Source organism: Agelaius tricolor, unplaced genomic scaffold, assembly GCF_023055355.1.
Source record: "Agelaius tricolor isolate 1412-34295 unplaced genomic scaffold, bAgeTri1.0.p SCAF_9, whole genome shotgun sequence".
NCBI classification, from domain to species: Eukaryota; Metazoa; Chordata; class Aves; order Passeriformes; family Icteridae; genus Agelaius; species Agelaius tricolor.
In genome coordinates this window covers 27,076,913-27,099,077 of record NW_027269269.1, presented here as the reverse complement: position 1 = coordinate 27,099,077, position 22,165 = coordinate 27,076,913, and the positions used below count along the sequence as shown (strand labels likewise).

At 41.8% G+C, this 22,165-nt stretch overlaps 2 protein-coding genes across 4 annotated transcripts; one reads left to right on the top strand and one right to left on the bottom strand.

Annotated features, from left to right (window-relative positions):
• Nucleotides 1–4,452: 4,452 nt before the first annotated feature.
• GPR15 (G protein-coupled receptor 15) lies at nucleotides 4,453–6,675 on the bottom strand. The gene has a single exon (XM_071433895.1). The coding sequence runs from the start codon at nucleotides 6,673–6,675 to the stop codon at nucleotides 5,575–5,577; it is 1,101 nt and encodes a 366-aa protein (XP_071289996.1). The 3' UTR covers nucleotides 4,453–5,574.
• Nucleotides 6,676–13,984: 7,309 nt separating this feature from the next.
• On the top strand, nucleotides 13,985–21,962 carry CLDND1 (claudin domain containing 1). 3 transcript variants are annotated; one of them, XM_071433341.1, is made up of 6 exons: nucleotides 13,985–14,072; nucleotides 14,463–14,640; nucleotides 18,483–18,777; nucleotides 19,987–20,094; nucleotides 20,486–20,623; nucleotides 20,715–21,962. In XM_071433341.1, the coding sequence occupies exons 3-6, from the start codon at nucleotides 18,489–18,491 to the stop codon at nucleotides 20,933–20,935; spliced, it is 756 nt and encodes a 251-aa protein (XP_071289442.1). In that variant the 5' UTR covers nucleotides 13,985–14,072; nucleotides 14,463–14,640; nucleotides 18,483–18,488; the 3' UTR covers nucleotides 20,936–21,962. The 3 variants fall into 3 exon arrangements, with proteins under 3 accessions (XP_071289442.1, XP_071289443.1, XP_071289444.1); XM_071433342.1 differs by lacking the exon at nucleotides 13,985–14,072 and adding an exon at nucleotides 14,157–14,327; XM_071433343.1 differs by lacking the exons at nucleotides 13,985–14,072; nucleotides 14,463–14,640 and having other exon boundaries at nucleotides 18,483–18,586.
• Nucleotides 21,963–22,165: the final 203 nt, after the last annotated feature.

The following is a 22,165-nucleotide window of genomic DNA, read 5'->3' as shown; positions in this document are numbered from 1 at the left end:
TTTAGGTGGCATGATTTACCCATGGTGGGTAACTCCCACGGGTTCAAACACAGGCGAAAGCAAATACGCACCTGCCTGTATTCTCTCTTTTTTTTAATCTTCTTTTTTTTTTTATAATGGCTTGCATGTTTTCTCTGTGTGAGGCATGGGTAGAAGTTTCTGTGGTTCCCAGAAACTTCTGAGGAGTGGGTGACAGGGGAAATGGTGGTTGTGGTCAAGCAGTTGTTTAGGCAGTGCACAGAGAGAAGTCACATGAGTGGTCAAGTCAGGTGCATGGTACCATATATGGCAAACATTTGTGCTGTATTTAATTATACATGGTGTTTCTCAGTGCAAAAGCTGCTCTTTGCACTTCAAGTCTGACTTTTTGGACATTTTGTGTAGCAGTTTTAAAGCTAGACTGAAAATTTTGATGGATTTTAAACCACTGACTAAGTTTCATTCTCTGAGCAGATGCCACACAGTTTCACAGTCTGGTTTTCTTTGCCTCAAATTGAGGGTTAAAGAAAGGGCATTCTTTGAGAAACAGCTGTTCTTTTATATTCATATTAACTAGTTTTATCAATGGAAAAAGAAAGAGGGCATTAGATTCTGGGAACTCCATTGCACAGTAAAAGACAGAGGGTTGCTTGTTTGGCTTTTTTTTTCAGAATTGACTAGTAACTTTTGGATGCATCCAGTTATTTTCTGATATTATTGAATCCACTTCGCTTTTGAAGGATCTGCTTTTTAGAAAGTGAGTAGTCACCTTTTCTCAATATCAATGCTAATACAAATGAAAGCCTCTGAATTTACCTTGTGGGAAGCATTTTCTTTGAGATAGGATTCTCACCTTACCTTCCCTGTGACCTCCTCTAGTCCCCAAAACAGCTAAATTTAGTCCAAATTTCAATAGAAACATTTGCCTTTTCTTTTTTGAGGGTTTGTTGATGAAGTGCCTCTTGTAAAATCCCATGTACTCTAGAAAATGTGAGAAGTAAACAGCAGAGGATGTATATTTATGTATTAGATTTAGTGGGAGATTCTGACTAAGAATGTGGTCTCTTACTAATAATGAAACTGTTTTGAAGTTTGAAAATATATCTTTTGGTCACAATGCATTATTTAGATGATTGATATTGATCATGTTGGCTCTCAAACCGAAGTGGCCTCAGTTTCCAAAGCTGCTGCAACCTGTTACAGAAAGATAAGTGAGGTGAACTGGGGAAAAAATCCCTACATTTTAACTCATATTTAAAAAGAAATATGAACACAAACAGCCTCGATTTGGGCAGCAATTTTTTACCAGCTCAGAGGTGGAAGACTGCCTTTCTTCTTGAAGGCTGTTGGTTTTTAATCCACTTGCTTTCTCATCTCCCATATTTTGCATTCTTTTACTTCATTATGAGCTCAAGTCTTTGCTGCCCAGATGCTTGGGGCCAAAACCCCTCTGTCATTTAGTGAGAATTGGGCTATTCCAAAACCTCCTGTCACTTGCAGCAAGACTGCAGCAGTACTGAACACGTGCACCTGCAAACCAAGCAGCTGCTTAGGTTGTTATTGAGACCTAGAGTTCACTAATTGCAGGCTTTGTGGTACAGTATTAAAATGTTAGATGAGATGCCATGGGCCCTTTCTGGTTTTCTAGGGGCTCCCAGCCACCTCTGTGCGTGACTTTTGGTAGCATTGTAATTATTTCTGAGGCCATTTAACTCACTGCCAGTTTCCATCCATTGTGGATTTAGGCAGCTCTTTCTTTGTTCCTGTTCATGAGCTTATTCCTTTCTCTGACAATATGCAGAATGCTGGCATATTTGGTAAATAGCCTGAGGTGATGGATTTTCCATTGCAGGATTGTGGGTGTCTGCTTTCTGTTCTTCATTTGCCATGAAATGTGCTGCTTAACTCGGTGAAGCCTTTTATTCCAGAGAAGAATCATAGAATCATTTTGATTGGGAAGGACCTTTAAGAGCATTGAGTCTACGTGTTTCAGTTAGACATTTTGGGACACATGATGATTTGTGCTCAAATCAGTTTGCAAATCTACTCACAAGTTCCTGCTGACCTCAAGAATAGAAGTGATCCTTCAGGGATAACAAATTAGTATTCCAGTAGTAACAGTCTATCTGTTAGAAGTATATGTAAGTATGTTCCCACCCATGAGCTGACATCTCTTTGTACAATATACCCTGCAAGCACCTGAGGAGAAAACCTCAACCTTCTTTTGTCAACGACCTTACTGTCCCTGTGTAGCAGTCAACAAATATATCATTGCAACATCGTTACAAAGTCAGGAAATATTCTTTTTGTAGTCCACTCTGTTAAAAACCTGAGGCACAGACAGGCTGTAAGGGCTTTTCCTCCCACCAGTCTAAAGGAGCCAGGACAAGAAGCTGCAGATGAAATCTGGATGCATCTAAGTCAGTGGAAGTTCTCCTCTTGGCTTCCAAGAACCAATCTTCACTGCACTACTTGTGGAGGGTCAGTCCACACAGTGCCTACACCACATTTCTTGTTTTGAGTGCTGCAAGTTTGCCCTGCTTATTCTGGGTCTGAGGCTATTCCCTGTGTGACTTTCTCCTCAATACTCTGCAACTCGAAGTTCCATTTAGCTGTGGAGCAGTTGTGGGTGTTAGCACATCTGCTGCTGAAATTAAGGTTGCAAAAATTCTTTGCCTATTTAAGCAAGCATCAGGTCTGGGTACAATTTTTCTTTGTGTTGAGATGAAATACTTTATTTCTGAAAATTCCTGATTCATTCAAGCCAAAATGGAGACCAAGAGATGTATCTAATAGGATCCTGATTTATATCAAGAAGAAAAGGCACTTCAGCTTTGATTGTGCGCACCTCAAGAAAGTGCACCAACCTCTAGATTGGAGGTGGTACTGGTGGTATAGTTGTTTTCATTAAAAACCTCAAAAGGTCTTGATTTAATTCTAAGGCAATATAAAAGCATCTCTGAAATAATGAAAAGGTTTGTGGGATGAGCAGATGAATGTTTTCATCCCGACTCACTGACAGATTTTCTAGTAATGCTTTGCTACTTCTTCATGACAATGAAAGCAGAAGTTAGATTACAAAAAGCCAAACCATATTTATTAGCTGCAGTCATACTGAATTTATTTTAAAATAATAAATGTTGTGGGGGAAAAAAAGCCCAATCTAAATTGCTTGCCAATATCTTTGGCAAGTGTCATATCAGAATTGCACTATTTCCATTTTACATAGCAAACCAATTTACTGTCATTCAATTCTTTTAACATTGATAAAATAGGCATCCTGTTACATTATTCAAGTCTACCACATTAAATACTTTCAATCACAGTAATTTGGGTATCATTCTAAGATATGTAAATGCCAACAAACAAATAATAAATGTTAATATGGAATAGTAAAAGTTCCTGAGGTAAAGCTATTTAAGTATAGGCTTTCTTTTCCTAAAAAAAAAAAATTGAAAATAATATTTACCATGTCATGAAAGTGCCAAATGACCTGCAGTTCACAAGAAAAGAAATTACACTAACTCAAGTGAAAGACTGAAAGAAATTGGCAAGTTTTCCTTTGCTGAATTAGTTGCCTCTTATATATTTTAATTCTTTGCTCATGTGGAGCATTTGCTGTGGCATTTATACATGACTCTCCTCAAGCCTGACAATATTTATCAAGTATATTTGTTATTTTCCAGAAACTAAATCCTTAGGCATGAGATCTTGGTGGAGCTCCTCAGTAATTTTTCCAATTTGATCTGGTGTTTTGAATTATTAAAAAAAAAAAAAAGAAAGAAAGAAACAAGCAGCTCTAACTAGAATTATTTAAAGTCTTGTGGATTGGATATATTCCAAAGTTTTTTAGTGCTTTCAGCGAGGATTGAGGAAATAATGAACAAGTCTGACTTACTGTCTTTTTCTATAATAAAAATCGTATCTTAGTTGAAAGGCAAATCTTAGGCTTACTTTGCTACAAAAAAAGGGTCTCTTGTTGTACGCTTTATTTGCAGTTTCTGAAGGTCACTGCAAATAAATTTGAAACCTTATAACTTTAAAAGTGGAACTGACACTGGCCTCATTCTCAAACACTGGCAGGTCTAGGAAGAGTTCATGCCCTTCACGCAGCTGTAAGCCTGAAAAAGGAGTTTGGCAGTTAGGTGGGGGTGGGAGGGAAAGTCTGTCATGTGGAGGAAAAAAAACCAAAATCTTTTAGAAGAGGTAGTGAGGGAGGAAACAAACACATGCAGTGAAGGGAGGGGAGAGCAAAAAGCCAGTGTGTCTCAGTGATACCCTCATTTTAGTATCCCACTGCGTGCCAGAGAGCACTCTGCCACCAGCAATTGCTGAAAGACTCTTCTGCCTCCTGTGAGGCTGCAGAGCCAGCTCTCCACCTGCTCTGCTAGCCAGTGCTCCAGTGTGGAACTGGCTGGGGATCTGGGCAGGATGTGCAGGTTTCTAGGTTTGCGCTGCCCTTGCGCGAGATCTGCTCTTGTTTCTCTGCAGACATTAAACAGCTCAACTGTTCAACAAGGTTCAGTGCAAAATGCAAATACCAGGATTTATTTGTAACACTCAGAAGAGTCATTCCCATTTACAGTCATTTAGAAAATACAGAGGTGTGAAAAGCCATAGTGAATGTACACATGCTGCAGTTACATCCGAGGGATGGCACTTCTGTTGTCCAGTCTCCAGGGTTTTTTTCCTTTACTGTTCAGACAGTTTTTTCATGAGCTGTGTTAGCTGACATAGCTGTCTTCCCTTTGAAGCCTTTAAGCAGGTTTGCATGTGTGTAACCTTTCACTCTAGAACTCACTCCTTAGTAGAAGGCAGTGACTCTTTAGTTCTGACCCAAGAAATCAGAGATTGTGTCAGGTCCTCAAAAAAGTTTTAAAAAGCACAAGTGTGCTTTTGTTGGTCTTGTTTTCTTTAAGAGAAAGGTTAATTGTACGGTTTTGCTTGTCTCCTGGTCTCTCTGCCTTCAAGTTCTGCTTTTTTCTGAAATCCGAGGGGTTAAGCACTTTAATTATTACTATTAAAACTAAAGATTTAATGCTGTAATAAGAAGCTGAGGCTTAAAATGCACAAAACTCGAGTTATGAGAACTGGTAAAACACAAATACATTAAAATATTTGATTTTTAAGTTCAAAAAACCTCCAAAAACCCAAAATTGATCAGGTTGGTTTGAGGACATTGCGCATTACTTGTGGGCAAACTAGGAACCAAAAAGAAACACCTGGGTTGCTTTTGTTGCACAGAATAAAAACCTGTATATGCATAAGTTCAAAGCTTGTCTCAGAGAGGCCTTGACTGAATATGGTTCTTTCCTGTAGTTTGTAGCACTTGTACTGGGGTTCCAGCATAAGCATTTGCAGCTATTCCTTGGTATGAAGATTTCACATTCACACCATGCATTGTCACAGCAATCCTCGTGAAGTAATTCTGTGGTTAAGGTTTCCATCTACCTGCATTTAAAAGGAAGCAACATCCCTCCCACCTGAAGCACTGGTTGCATTACACTTGCACCTGTCTCTGTTGCTTGTTTCTCCTTTTCTTTTCCTGCCCTCTTTGGGGGAAGAAGTCCCTTCCTCCGCAGTCCCAGCTCGCAGTCAGAGGGACACAGAGCGCTTCCTCTTCCTGGTGGCATACTCCCCTGCTGCAAAATTGGATAGGGAATGGCTCAGGTGGGTGTCCAGGGTATCAGAGCTGTTGCTGCTCATTTTCACCCGTGGGCACAGGCACTGGAGCATGGCTCTGCGGATGTAGTTGTCAAAGAAAAAGTAAATGAAAGGGTTGGCACAGCTATTGGCAAAAGCAAAAGGGCTGCTCACCTTCATGCCCAGGTAGGCAACCGTGCCAGAAAAACAGTCGGGCTGCTTTAGGAGTCGCAAAAGGATGGCCATAAGCTTGAAAAGGTTGTAAGGGACCCAGGAGACAACAAAAGCTGCCACTACAATGAAGACAATCTTGATGGATTTTCTCAGTTTCTTATCATGTTTCCCAGCCTTCTGATAGTGCACACAGAGTCTCTTGGTGATGGAGCAGTAAAAGGTTAAGATACTAAACAGTGGGAAGAAGAAGGCCAGGATTAAAAGCATCAGTGACATGATCTGTTTGACTTCTGTCACAGCTTTGTCTGTGCAGTAAGTCTTTCCATACTGTGTCTTCAGTTCTCTGGACAAAAGGGTTGGCATCCCTAGGCAGCAGGATAATACCCAGACAGAGATGCAGAGTGCTCTGAAATAGGATCTTGTCCTGATGCGTCGTGCGACAGAGGGGTGCATGATAGCGAGGTACCGGTCAGCACTCATGCAGGTGAGGAGCAGGATGCTGCAGTACATGTTGACTGAGATGACATAGGAACTAGCTTTGCAGAGGAAAGATCCTACCCTCCAGGTCTCATCCGACACCTCCATGTCCACCCAGAAAGGCAGTGTGATGAGGAAGATGAAGTCAGATGTAGCGAGGTTGATGATAAAGATGTCAATCAGCCTCCGGACCTGCCGCTTGAAGATCAAGGCCGCTATCAGGATTGAGTTGCCAACAATGCCCACCAGGAACACGGCACTGTAAACGACAGGCAGGAAAGTAGACATGTGTTGCAGGTGCTGGTACTGACACTGGTCATCGTAGTAGTAGTCGTAGTTGAAGGTGACCGTAGGCATGGATGACAGCGCGGTGAGTTCCATTTCTGGCCCAGCTGTCCTCATCCTCTCTCTGAAGGAGGCTCTGAGCCTCCCCTACTGATCCCTTCCAGGTCTTCTTTAAAAATATTTTATCAGTGAGCAGGGAGGAGGGGGAGAGCCGGGAGGAGGAGAAAAGCGGTTTTTGTGGGGAGGTAATTTGTACACTTTTAACCAACTGCACAGGCGATGAACTAGCAACAAGAGTATCTGATGAGTCAAAACCCTGCCTTCAGAATAAACGCATTGTGGCTTTTTTAAAAATCAGGTAAAATTTTACTGATTCTATCTCCCTTTTGCATTTTCCAGCTTCAGGTTTTGCTTTTCTTTCAGGTGGAGGGAAGGTAGTTTTTGAGATTCTGAACTTTTTGGTTTTTAGGAAGGTATATTGGTAGTTTGAAGAAATTTGAGATTGTACCAGCTTATAAGAAACCCAAGAACAGCGAATTCAGGTGCCCCAGCCTTTATCTATATTCCAAACATTTTGTACAAATTGCTTGTCAGGGCAAATCTGACTTTCCTGAAGCTTGGAGGTTTTTACTTAACTTGACTCTTTATGATTATTGCTTTCTGTTTGAAAGCAATTCTCTCATATGAATATATATAGGGAAAAACATTTAAAACTCCTATATCCATTCTGCCCTGTAACTGGTTGTTCTTTATCAGTCCCAGGTTCTTGGATGCCCTGCCAGTGCCCCCCTCCTGCCCTGCAGCCCCGCCAATTTCCCTAGGCCTGGACTTTCCACACCCGACTTTAGGAATGTATTAGAAACTTAGAAAATAATGTTCCAAATTGTTGTATATTCTTCAATATATATTGTATATTAAAACTTGACTTGATGCTCCCATCCCCCACACAGGCTTTCTCATCAGCCACAGTCCTGGACTCTAGAGCAGTGGTTTGTTCCTTCTCCTTCTGGCTGCACAGCCTGCGTGACTCTTGAGCTGTTTTTATAAACAGTACTCACTTGTCTTAACAAGCTCTGATTTCCTTCATCTTTCATTTGCAGTATCAGTATTGCTCCAGCTGTGACTTACCTTACAGACAGCCCTTTCAGCATTGCATAAATCAAACAGAAATTCTCATTTTTAAAACTACTGAATTCATTACAGCTTTTTCAGTGCATACTAATTTAAAACCTGCACTATTGCTCTTCATCATCCTTCCTCTCTTCTAAAAATAAATTCATTTTCTCCTTCCTCTCCCTTCTACCAGTACATTCACAGACCAGGCAGGCCTCCAGGATTCTCAAAGCTTTGAAGAAATCGCCTTCTGGTGTGTGCTTCATCCCTAGGCAGATAGATTGCATCTGTTTGTGTCTCCACATGCAAAGAGCAACTCCAAATTGTGTGCACAGTGAGTTAGTCCCTCCAGAGCACTCTGGATGCACTCAGATTCACTCTCCCAGTGCTCAGGTTATGTGCTCCTGTGCAGCAGGTGCCTGGTAGACTTCCAGGCACCTGGAAAAGCAGAAGCTGCTGTAAAATGACTGGCTGCTGGATGGAAGAGAATTTAGGTGGACACTGGCTTGTGATATGCTGATATCTAATAAGTACCCACTTATACACAACTGCGTTCCTAGCTGTAGGGCACTAGTGGACTCCAGCTGACTATTTTCATGGAATGTGTAAGCATTAAGTTAGTGAGTGTAATTCAGCCATCACAAACTCTGAAAAAGGCTCAAGGTGTATAAAAACACCCCAGCTAAGACTATTGATTTGTATGCCACACAAGTAAATGTGAACATGTAACCAATAACAAGGCTAAAAATCATCCTCCTGCTATATCAAAGTGGGTTGTAAGCATTCACCCTAAAAATCATTATATTCTCTTCTAAGCAAGAGACAGTGATTCTGTTCAGAGTAAAAAAGACTCCATACATTTGTAAAAGGCCTTGTTGTTATTCTAGAAGTAACCTCCTGCACCTGATTGCCTGAAACACAATTCTTATTTTCAAAGAAATGTAAAAGTCTCTTCTGTGGTGATTACAGTGAGTAGGTACTGTTGCTGCAAGCCTTTTTCTTTATGAGAGACTTGTCAGTGGTCAGTTACAAAATGGATTTGTGTGCCAGCTTATTTCTTCCCTGGCAAAGCTGGGAGAAGGAAGCACAGAACCAAACTCCTAAAATTCTAAAAATCAGGTTGCATTGAGGACATTGCAATTTGCATGCAAGACTCATCAAGTGTAAACCTGCAAGAAAACACAGGCTAAAAATCATCCTCTCACCATCTGAAAAGTACAAAGAATACACAGTTTTCAGCCAAGACTTGTGTAAAAGTGCCCAAGTAGCTTACACTTTACAAAAACAATGGTTGATGAATTCAGTGCAGAGGTGAATTTTATGTGATCTTTCCTTATTGCTGCTTCAAGGAATGTGTTTTAGTTTAGTTTAGTTTTGTTTTTTTCCAAGAAGCACTGGGAAATAGAGGCATTCTCTTTCCATTAGTACTAGGGCAGGAGACCAGCTAAACCCTACAGTCAATTCTACACTTGTTCTGCCTCTCTTACAATGGTGGATCTCCATCCTGTTTTACTCTGCAGTTAGAATGTAAGAGCTTACAAGCACTTACAAGCTTTAGAAATCAGACACAAACTTCTCTTCCCTCCATTGCACACTACTTCATACTCCTTGAAATTCACTCCTTCCCTCTCTATCTCAGAGCAAACAAAAAAATGAGTAACTTTAAAAAGCGTAAAGGCATCATAAAGATACTTCTATGTCTGTGTATTCCTGTGTTTGTGATTCCTCACTATGTTGTCTCCCTTTAGAATAATAGCCTTACTCACTAAAATAAAAAATTAAATAGTAAACCTTTTCCAAGAGGGACCAACTCTTCTCTACTGAATTTGCTGTGTATTTCTTGAAAGCTTTAAGCAGACGTAGGGATGTCACTGTGTGTTGCCATATTCCACATGTGACACTTCCTTATCTGGGCAGAAGAGGTGTCAAGATAATCTAAAGCATTCTTATGAATAATAAAGTGATGTATAATTATCTGAGTGGAGCAGCAGCAGGCATATTTGTCAGTAGTCTGGGGTGTTTTTATGTGATAGTGATTCACTTAGGGCATCATGTAGGGTCTTACTCTTCCCACATCTCTTTTTCCTGAGACAGAGCCAAGCTATCAAAAATACTGAGTAGGTGGAAATTCCTCTCCTAACACCCCTGTATAGATGTTCCAGAAAGCTCAGGAGGACAGACTCTATTCTCTCCTCATCCTACTCCAGTATTTCCACAGCGTTTTCCTCCTCCAGGCTTCACCAGATACATATAAACACTTTCCCCCAAAAAAATTCTCTGCTGAAGCAACCAGCTGCTGGTTTGGCTCGGGTGTATGTTCTTCAATCTGAGATACCCATCTTGTCCAGCCCTTGATGCAGCTCTGAAAAAAAAAAAAAAATGAAGCTTCTGGGTTCTGAATAGTTTTGAACCTGAGAACCAACTTAACTTTTGTAACCAGACATTAAGAGCAGGTATTGTGATGGTGGTCCTGTATTTAGCCAGATCTGCCTTAGGTTGTGTGTTTCTCTGACAGTTCTGCCTCTCTCAAATGCACCTGTGAGATCTGCCAGGTCAGAGTTTGCATCATTCCTCAAATCTTCCTCATAGGAATGCGAAGGTATTTCCAACAGCAGCAAGGGAAAAGCTTTCATGTCTTTGTTCATGGTTCTGCACTGCCTGTGATACGTGTATTGTGGTAGGCAGTCACATAATTTGTGGGGAAAATATCTTCACAGGAAGTAGGCAGTGTTGCTGATTTTTTTCTTTTACATACACCACCCCCCCCCTTACAAATTTCTGCAATTGAAGCATTTCAGGTAGCAAGGTGTGGATTTGGTTTATTTGGTTGTTTATTTTTTGTTCTTTTGTTGTTGTTGTTGTTGTTGTTGCTGTTTTACACCCTCTGTTTTACTGATAGTTTAAATGTCATTTTATTCCAGCTTGTACATGCACTTTTATATAAGCACAGTCATCTAGATAAAATAAGCTGCATATCTGTAAATTATTAATAGTGATAAATGCTGAGAAGGACAGAGGTTCATTTGGCTGTAAAATAAAGTGTAGTCATTTCTGAATGATTTTACTTAAAAAACCATGTAAGAAACAGACTTAATTAAAAAAAGAAAAAATCAAAAAGCCTACGCTAAATTGGCTGAAACTGTCCTATTATGCTATGGCTAGTTAAAGGCATGCTCAGAGGCAACCACATGAAGGCTAACTAATGGAAGTTTCATCCCTCAACAAATAGGAAAGGGTGGAACCTATTCAGGTAAAATTGTGGCCACTGAGGCAATGCATCAGGATAGACTGAAATAGTTTCATGCTGAGAGCAGCGGTCTAGAAAATGCAGTGCAGGAAGAAAATATTTTTGTACACTTATTTTTAAATATTAATTATTGGTTTTGCCATTTATCTCATCCTTTTTTAATTTATATTTTTGTTGTTTTATAATGTACATTATATATTGATGTGGTAGTACATGTGTATACTTAAAAAAATATTTACATTATTAGGAGTGCCTGCTCAAAAAGATTTTACTGACAAGGTACATGATAAAAAGGTGTGGAGACCACTGACATAGAGGATGAATATCATTATAATGCCCCAGTGCTATTCATGGTATTTGGGAGAAGCACATCTAGAAGGTTTTTTATCTGTGAAAATTATACTACTGTGTCCTGTGCCACAAAAATATTAAAGAAAAATAAAGAAGGCAGAAATAAAACCAGGCAAACTGCATAGAGAGGTCTGAGGGGAATCAGAGGATTTTCTGCTCACTCAGGCTGTGTAAAATGCTCATAGATGGTACCTAAAACTAAAACTGCCCTTTTTATTATTGCAAAAAGAATATTTCTTGTGGGAGGCGGCATCTTGTAAATTGACTCGTAGTTTTGGAAAAAACAGGCAGAGACTTTTGAATGCCTTTTCAGGTCTGAATCAATAACCCCTCATGTGAATGTGATATATGAAGAGGGTTTTGTTCTTTTTTCATCCTATGTCAGCTTCATTTAATACAGACAGTGCCACCTCCTACAAATGTTTACTTATTTCCTTAGATTGTGAGAACTAAAATTACAGACATTTTGTACTAAACAATTTAATTATTTTTTGCAACATATTGGGGTTTTGGTTTTGTTTGTTCTGTTTGCAGCACTCTGATGTTAAACTCTCTGTCAGTGACTGAGAAGTTAGTAATGCTTGTGATCCAGGTCTGCTAGCACAGATACTTTTGCAAAAAGCAGGAACAGCATTTATGCTATAGCCCTCAGCATTATTCCCTTTGTGCTTGTAAATTAAGCAAACTTTTACTTGTAAAATCTTCCCAACTGATCCTGTTCTGTAACTAAACAGATCAACCAGCGGTTCTGCTGAGGCACATTGAGGAGATGTGAAAGGAAGAGAAAAAAGAAAAAAGATAGTTGTTGCAAGGAATGGCCCTGTGCATTCACTTGTAATGTTTTTATTGGCTTACTCTTAGATATAGAAGAGTATTTTTCCAGAAAAAAAAACATCCAGGCAAAGTCTGCAGAGAGTATTTGATTATAAGTAAATAAAATGAAAATGCATCTCTTCGCTCTGGATGCTTTTGAGCAGCTGCACATTTCACATTGATCAGGGCAGATTAGGAAAAAGAAGAGGTCACTGTAGCCTAATTTAATAATGGAAGTAGCAGTGGCTGCAAAGTTTTTCAGAATTGATTTTCATTTTTATGAAATTAGATCTTTTAGGAGAAAAACTGAAGATGTGCCAGTGTTAGATAATTCACTGCACTTTACAGTAAATGGTTCAGACTCTGCTTTTACCACGGCTTAGAATACACAGGGGTTTTGTTGAATTTTTTTTCTTTTAATGTTTTCTGGCTTCAAGCTTTGATAGCTTTTCCAGGTATACAGAAAGAAGTTCCTGATTTTTTCTTCCCTATTGCTACTACACATATTTTATAGTCTTGCAAGTCCTTAGTTCAATAACTTAACTCCTTAAATAAGCTCCTCTTCAATAAATAAAATTGGCTGACCTTGGTGATATATTTCATTGAGAGAGATTTTCTAATTGCTCAGTGACTTTCATATCCCTTTTCAGGTTTATCTCTATTTTGTCAACGTATCAAAACTAGACATGCTATTTCAGAGTCAGCAGCAATTCTAGATGTGATACCACATCTTTCCTCCTTGTGATTTCTCAGTTTGTACATCTGAGGTTACAGGAAAGTTGGGGTTTTTTGGGGGAGGGCCACTTCTTGGCAGTTGGTACTTCACCAACAATTTTTCCTTTTCATTTTTCGTTTCCCAGGATAAAATCTCATGTCAGGTAAGTATAGACTCCAGTCTTTGCTTTTAAATTAATGAGCTCATCAATGACCTTATTGAAAGGCATGTTTGCTTGCCCCAGCTGCAAAACGATCAGGTCACCCTGTCCCAGTACCTTCTCCATGTCATTATTTACCCTTCCCTCGTGTCATCTGTGAGGTTTATCAGCAATACTCTGCTTTCTTCCAAGTCACTGAAAAGTCACTCAAGTATTTAGAGTCCAGGATTAATTCCAAACAGACCCAAAATATGCCTATGTAGACAGCTACATTATGAGGTGGTGGTGAGACAGCTTCACATTCCAGAAAGTGGGGCATATAGACAGAAATTTCTTGAATCAAATGTAATTTCTGATTTTTTTAAATTAAAAAATTAATGTTGCATCAAACCCAAGAAGTTTCTTGTATGACTGCTTTCACATTTGCATCCTAGTTGCTAACCTGGCTGCAACAATGCTCCCTGGCTGTTTGGCGGAGGAGTTGGGCGGGATAGTTCCCCAGAACTCCTGAGAGGTGTGAAAGCCTCAATGTTTCTGGGGTTTTTTTCTGAATATTTCCTTGTTTGAAGTTTTGTAAAACAAAGACTGGGTGGGCTGGTCTCTCAGCCATGGGAGTTGTTGACCACTTCTAAGAATCCTCTTGTCATTTCCGTGGTTTTGTGCATCGGAGTGGAAGGAAACGGCCAGTTTGGGGCATGGAGCCAGTGTTGCCAATTTTTGCAATTTTTCCCGATTTTTTCCCCCCCTTACTTGGTGTTTTCTCGAGTCATTCAGCCAGGGTGTCATATCACCATTTTTTACAAGCAATCAAGAGAAACAGAAAGAACTAGAAAGGAGGGTGCAGCCAGGTGGGGATCAGCCTCTTCTCCCAGGTAAACAGCGACAGGAGGGGAGGACACAGAGCCGGGGAGGTTCAGGCTGGCCACGAGCAAGAATTTCCCCACAGGCAGGGCGAGGAGCCATGGGGAAGGGCTGCCCAGGGGTGCTGAGGCCGGCGCCTCCGGAAGGGGGCGGCAGAACTACATCGCCCAGCGTGCCCCGCGCGGGCGGGCGCGGCGGGCGGAAGCGGGGCCGGGCCGGGTGCGAGGCGGCGGCGGCGGCGGCGATGATGGGCGGTGGGTGCCGGGCCGGGCCGGGCCGGGCCGGGCGGTGAGGGGATATTGGGCGGGGACGGGGAATGGGGCTGAGGGCTCGGGCCGTTCCCCTGGGGTTTGCTGTCGGTCCACAGCTGCTGCCCCCCCGCGGGGGCTGACGCCTGGGAGGCCCGAGACCCCCGGGGGCGGTCGCGCTCCGTGGGGATGCCCGGTCGGCCCGGCCCGGTACTGGGCTGATCCTGCGGGACAGGTGCTCTTGGCCTGAGGGCTCTTCAAGTAATTTCCCCTCTCCATCTTCGCTTTTTTTTTTTTTTTTTTTTTTTCGTTAATGATAGCACTGGGAGATGTCTGTGAAGCAATTTCAGAGTAAAATGATGATGTCCAGCCATTCGGTTTGCTCTTTGCTTGTAGGTCACTTGTTATGAACTGGTGGTGTGGAAGAAGCTGAATGAATGGAAGAGTCTGGGCAAAAGGGAAGTTTGCGTTTCGTGCTCTCCGCTGGCCACAGGACACAAACAACGCTGTGCATCTGAAGAGACCTGGAATCATCGGAGCTGTGTGTCCTGAGGGACTCTGAGCATCTCTGAAGGTAAAAAAAAGTATTTGGTAGCAATCTTTCCTAACGTTTTGTTTCCCTGATCCAGCTTGGTGTTGTTTCCAGCCCTCTCCCCATATTTGCACCCTCTTGCAGGCCTTCTTAATCCCTTTCTGATTGCTGTCATGTTTCCTGAGAGAATGCACCAGGGACTCTTTTGTGATGTCATGTAAAAGGAGTTTCTTAAATGTGGTGACCCACTGTTGGCTGAAAGGAGTGACCGCAGCAACAAGATAAAAATATGCATGTTTTTGTATTCCCTTCTGCCATGGTACAGTAACTTCTTACAAAGACTGTCCAGTCTTCAGTCTTAGAGTTGATTTTTTGCCAGAATACTTGTTTTTGTTCCGTTCTCTGCTTTTTCTTTCCCAACTCTACTGACTTGTCTCCTTTGTTTTTCCCTTCTTTGAAGTGCATGCAGTTTAGTCATTCTCTTGAGTATTGCTTCCAGTTTGGCCTTTACCTTCACTTTTCTGAGCTTTTTTCAAAAATTTTCTTAAAACGTAAAAATTTTGTCTCTCACCTCTTTTAAAAAATTAATATAATTGCAATATCTCATTAAGCACTTTTGCCTGTTTACAGCTACCTAGTGTTATCTTAAATTTGCTGCATAGCTTAGTTTCAGATGTAATTTGTCTGAAATAGCATCTTCTGCTAGGCAAAAACATCCTGTCAGAGCTATATGACCATACCTGTTAAAACAATGAAGGTTCTTGTTGACAGCCTGTGGATAAAAAGCATTCTTATTTGTTATCAATCTTTGTCTTTATAATTAATGTAATCTTTGGTAACAGTAGTGTTATTTTTTTCATAAGTAAGTTTATTCTAAAGTACCTCCTACACATTGTTCTGCACAGAATCTTTTGCAAAGCATGGCATTAATCCCATAAACAGTCAGTGTGTTTCTTTGTGGTCTTCTCTGGTAACTATTTCTTACTGACTATGCTCACTGCTTCCGTTGAGCTCAGCCTGGGGCTGGCAGGATGGTTTTCTCTTTTAAAGGACACCTCATTTAAGGGAGAGCTTGTTTCCTGTAGATGAAGGTGCAATGGATATGCACAGTGAATGGGCAGAGTAGTCAAGTCTTCTCCACTGACAGGAAAAACTGGTTCAAGCTTTGCATGAAGTGTTGTGGAGTTCTTCATCTTTGCTCTAAGCAGTTGAAGTGTTTGGCAGAAGCACTGAGGGGACCTTTATTGTAAGGAATTGTAGGTCCACTCTTACCTTGCTTGTCGCTGTCCTGTCCATACTGAAAGTAATTTTGGGACAAATGCCACACAAAGCCACTCGCTAGATTTTGGGGTCTGTAGCCCTCTTGGCTGTTCTCTACCAATGCCTGCAGTAACATTACAAGGACTGAGTGTCAGTAGATTGCCATGTCCCTTTTACCAAGTGGATAATGAACACAGGGCAAAGCTTTAATTTGCTGTTTGGTGATTAAGCCTTCATTTTGCTTATGAACTGTTCTTGGTTGCCAGCTGACATCAGCTCTGCTGTATTCACAACACATCACCACACAGAAGGCTGGTCCAGCGTGTGGTTGTTTTTTAATGGTGATCTGGTAGGGATAATGCCAGCAGCAGTGCTCTGCATGTAGCAGCAGGGATACGTAGCTGAAAGTAAGACTTTTGGGCCAGTTCTTTTCTTTCTCTGTGTTAGGTATAAATTTGAAAGGGCTTTGTCATTGTCAGCATTTATATTGAAAGGTAGTGACAACAGATCAGTGGCCCTGATTACATTCCTTGTCACCAGACACTACTCTGAGGATGAAGCTTGTGGGTTCTTGTGATCCTTCCACCCAGAGGGAACCCTTCCTAAAGAGAGGAGTGTGTTGCAGAGAGTTCCTCTTGCAGTAGATGTGATTGCAGTAGAGTGGAAAATCCAGACCAGCCTGCTCAGCAGCCTGTTCTCTTGCTTGCTCAGAGAATGATCTGCTCAGCTCTGAGCTCAGCTGGGCAGCAGCTTTGGCCCTGCAGGTGCTACTTGTTCTGTTTGCTTCGGGGGCAGTGTGTGAAGGGGCAGGGATCCCTCAGTTGACTCAGTGGGGCTGAATGGTGAAGTCAGATCTATACAACAGCTTGCTGTCCTTATCCCATATCCTGTGTGCCTGGAGCAAGACACTGGGATATAGCCAGGGATTAAATACTGCACAGAGAATTTGCTTCCAAGTCTGGGCTTGATTTTATGTTTTCCACATAAATAAAACTGGATATGATGTGTTCTCCCTCTCAATATTTCTATTATCTTATAGGAGTTCACAGTTTGTAGATTATTATTTAAGTTGTGGTATGCAAACTTTGCAGTATTTTAAATGGGTGTTTCTTGTTAGTTCACCACAAATCACTTCTGTTCTTTCTCATTGCTAAGGATGCAGTTCAAGGATGGATATTGCAGAGAGTGTGGCTCATTTAATATGGAAATGAAGCATAGGAAATTATATGGGAACACATAATTTTTCCCCCTTGTAAGCCAGTTTCAGACAAATAGAGGAGCAGATGGAGAGGAAAAGAAATAAGAATGGTGTTGTTAACAGCAAACATTGATGCCTTTGAAATTCCGTTCTTTAATTTGCTGTTTGTTTCTTAGTTCATAATTTCTTACTGGCAAGTCTGACTTGAGGCACTTCACTGTTTTTTCTTGTGAATGTTGATGTTTAAGTTGTTACTGTTTCCAGTTGCGGTTCCTTTAGTTGCAAAGAAAGTAGAGCAAAATATTTTGATCAAGTGTGTGGGAGAAGGGAGGAGACAAGCAAGAGACGAGCTGATTAGATAGTAGCTCCTACCACCAGCCTACCTCTCTAGCTGCTGAGCTAGTTTCAATTTTTTTTTCCTGTCAAGTGCCTCAAGCCTGATTCATAGTAATCCATAAATTTAATCAAGCATAGAAAGCACATGAGAACAACTGGCATCTGAGAGGAGTCCTTTGGTGCATTGCAGCCACAAAGCATTTCTCATATTACCAGTCAGTTACTCATTAAAGTTATGGTATTGTCATAAGCATGTGTGATATTTGTGTTTTTCCCATGCCTCCTTTGACCCTGAATTTGTGCCATTTGGGAGCACAACCCCACAAAGGATCCTAAGAGAGGGACACAGAGCAGAGGCCTGGTGGGAACATATGAAGGCCTTTCAGTTTTGCCTCATTGCTCCCATGAAACAGGGCACCCCCCTGCATTGTTCTAGGTCTTCAAAAATACCACGGTATATATTGTAGCATTATTGCAGCATTTACCATTATTTCCAAACTTGTTTTCCAGTGCTTCCTTCATGTTCTGTCTCTAGTGCCTAGATACATTTCTCTCTTCCCTAAAGGCATTCCAGCACCTTGGCATGGCTGCCCTTTGTGAGCAGCCTGGAAGGGCTTTTTCGGCATGCCTGTGGTTCTTGTCTTTGCTGTAAACACAAGCTGTGAAAGCCGTATGTGGTGGCGGGATAAAAATAACTTCTACTCTTGGTAATCTCTTAAGGAAAGCTAAGTCTTCTTCCTGGGCATTGTGGAGGGAGTCTCTGACGTTCCCTACAATCAGGATCACAAATGGCAGTGAGCTGTGTCATCTGCTTTGGGGATGAGTTGGTGTTCTGTCAGTTGCTGTTTCAGGGCGAGCAGCCAGTGCAGTGTGGCTGGGAGAGCACACTCTCCAGGATATTGTCCCTACATGGAACTGGCAGATCCAGTGCATGCTGGCCAGCACTGAAGATTTGCTCAGTGTTCCTTTGGTTCTAGCAGGTAGGAAGGCCTGCATATCCTGAGGGGACCATGCAGAAGGGGGCTGATGAGTATGGCACTGCTGGGATAACACTGTAGCGTTGCTCACTTGTCCCTGTGTCCCCACCCAGGGCGCCATGATGGATAACCGGTTTGCTACAGCGCTGGTGATCGCCTGCGTGCTCAGCCTCATCTCCACCATCTACATGGCCGCCTCCATCGGCACCGACTTCTGGTACGAGTACCACACCCAGTCCCCAGCCGAGAATGTTAGTGAGGCTGGGAGAAGCATCTGGGAGGAGTTTGTCAGCAAAGATGCAGATGAGAAGACGTACACAGATGCGCTCTTCCGGTGCAACGGCACGGTTGGATTGTGGCGGAGGTGCATCACTGTACCCAAAAACTCTCACTGGTACAGCCCACCAGGTATCTCCAGAGCAGTTATCACTTCCCTGGCTTCCCTGCAGTGCTGTGTGCTAACTTCCTCAGAACAGATTCATGCCACTTTGTTCCTTCAGAAGGCTTATTTCTAGCTTTGGTTTTGGTTGGTTGGGTTTTTAATAAAGACAGTCCAGATTTTTAAAGAAGCAAAGGGCAAAATGGTCTGTGGCTGTCAGTGCTGCAGTTTCTGGTTTTGATACATGATACTTGATCTAAATTTAGTCTTACAAACTTGATTTTTATTTTGTCTCAGCTGTCCAGTTGGGGATACCTTTATAGTTGCTCTACCAGTTACTGTCTTTTTAGGATAGATCTTGGGATCCAGCAATGGAATAAAGACACTACTTTATCGAGGAGGTGCTCATGCCTTTTAGCTAGTCATTCACTTGTTTCACATCACAAATATCCCACCTTTGCATCAGCACACCTTGGAATCCTTGAATGGATATAGAGTGAAATATTTGTAGTATTTTTTCAAATCATTGGGGGATAAAATGTGTGGCAAACAATTATTTTAATAGCTTCAAAGTTAATTTTGAGTACTTGCTGTATGTGAACTCCATCATTTTGAACCTTCTTAAAGACGTACTTTAAGTACATTTTGTGGAGAAAAAACCATGCATGAAATACTTTTTTTTTCCTCTCTCATGAAAATACTTATTTTGGAAGACAATTAAACTAGCTCTGCTGAATAGTATTATCAAAGTAAAATCTGAGGTAGAAACTTAGTGTAAAGAAGCAAATCCTTCATGTTCCTTAAATAGGCCTTTCTGTCCCATTTTTGATTTAACTGTTAGTCCGAGACCACATTCTGCATATGGAGATAAGCAGACCTTAGTTAAGGGACCCTGAGCTCAAGACTATGTGACAACATAGTTCAGCACCATATGCTACCACATTACTTTGCCAGTATGTTACACATGGCACAATTCTCTGTGGATAATCCATGGAAGCTTGAAGATTCTGCATGTTAGAATGCTTATCCCTTAGTGTAGTACCTCATAACAGACACATTGTGCCAACTATATCATAGGAAAACATGTACAGATCTGTTTGGAGAGGTAATTTTTTTTTACAAATGGAACTCTGAGGAGCTTCCTAGCTCAAATTATTGGGAAAGGAGGATTTGAAAGGGGGGAAGGAGGATTGAGGGGAGACACCTAATGGCAGCTTTTTCTTTTTTTCCACCCCTAGAAACTGATATGACTACAAACTGCATCAGTTTCTCCCTCTCTGATCAGTTTGCAGAAAAGTACATAGAGCCTGGAAATCACAACAGTGGCACGGATTTGAATCGGACTTGTAAGTGTCTTTCACTTCTGGTAGATAAACAAGTAGAATTAAAAAAAGTTGTTTCTCAAATTCAGTCACTAGTGAGGAACGCTTCTGTCTCTCTTGGTCTTGCTCACCATTTATTGTTTTTTACAGTTGTGCAGGCAGTAGGTCAAAGTTTAAAAGGAAGACATAGATGTGTTAGCAAGGATTTTGCCTATGAATGCAGTACAGGGATTTGTGAGTTAACAAATTAGTTTCTTTCTGTTTCAATGGAATCTTTGGTCCTTTTTGACTATGAATGTAGAATGTCTGATGAAGCAGAAACAGCAGCACAGAAGGGAATGTTAAGATGGTGGGAGAAGATGTTTTTCCAGCCCATTTTCAGCAAAGGTGACTGGTGTGTTTTTTTCACATGCAGATCTCTGGCGGTTGCAGTTTCTCCTGCCCTTTGTCAGCATCGGCCTCATGTGCTTTGGAGCTCTGATTGGGCTCTGTGCTTGTGCCTGTCGCAGCCTTTACCCAGCCATTGCCACCGGAGTCCTGCATTTCCTAGCAGGTAAGTGTCCTGCCATCCTCCTCCAGAAGCTCAAGAGTAGCCCTGGAGCTCCGTGGGTGAGCTCACTGTGCTTTGCTGCTTCCCTCCCCAGGGCTGTGCACACTGGGCCTCGTTGGATGCTATGTAGCTGGGATTGAGCTGCTCCATAGGAAGCTGCCTCTGCCCGAGGATGTGAAGGGTGAATTCGGCTGGTCCTTCTGCCTTGCCTGTGTGTCAGCACCTTTGCAGTTCATGGCAGCTGCTCTTTTCATCTGGGCAGCTCGCACCAACAGGAAGGAATTCACCCTCCTGAAAGCCTACCGTGTGGCTTAAGAGCTGCTACTGTAGTCTGGGCTTTCCATGTTAGAACCACTTCTCCCCCAGCCCTTACTACTTTTTTCTTTCAGTCAGAATTTTATCATGTACTGCATGCTTCTTGCCAGTCAAGACAATTTAGCCTGCAGGCTCTGAAGACAAAGACCTCTGGGCTAAATGACCAAAGCCTGCCAGAAGTCTGCAGAACTTGAACAGGTTTTTTAATTGGGTTTTTTTTTAAGAATTGTGATTATTTTTTAAGCTACGTTTGGTTCTTGACAGTTCCCCTTAGTTAGATGTACATGCCCCTTCCTAATTTTATTACCCTGTCAGCCTGGAGGAAATAGAAGTGGTGTTGTGGGGTGGAAGAGAGACAAGAGAAGGTGCAGGTACGAAAGAATGGGAACCTCAGTGCACAAATAATACATAATCAGGAGCTGTCTGCTGTGTGACTGAAGCAGGCAGTACCTACAGGGAGCACCCAAGAGACATGAGGGAATTCAGAAACCTCTGTTATGGAAATACTGTAGCTGAATTAGTCTGTAGCTCGGCTCTGGATCTCCTGTTATCACTAGTTTGCTGCATTTTGTGGCATCTGCCAAAACTGCTGGAGGCAGAGCAGACAGCTGTTGCACTGCCTGTACAGCACACTCTGGACCCTCCTGAAGGCACACTCTGGACTTGCTTCTGCCAAGGAGTGGGATTAGATGGCCCTCATGGAGCTCTGTCCTGCTATAGCTCCACTGCTTCCAGGACCCAGGCTAGTTTGGTATCTGCACTACATGTGATTGTGCACTCTAATCTTAATTTGTGCTTTTGCTTGATGTGGCTTTCTTATCTCTTGTTGAAAATTACCTCCTCAGGAGTTTTTTGGTTTTAATTTGGTTTAGTGTATATGTGTATATGTACATATAAATTTAACTTTTCTTAAACCTCACCTGTTTATCCTGTGTAGCACACAACAGGGTTTTTTAAAAGGTGCTGCTCTTTTCCCTCTTGTTTAAATTAAATAATAATAGTAATAATAAAGACTCAGAAATTTTCAGCATTGCATGAATCTGATGGGAGGGTGAGGGAATGATCTAGAGTGGATTTTACTTGGGGAAGGAAGAACCAGTGTCTAGATCTGTTTTCATGGAAATGCCACCAGAAACAATGACAGTATATCAGATATTTTAAATTACAATCACTGCAACTCTAGCCAGACTAGGTGACATACCATATCTAGAAAACAGTGTTCCAAGACTG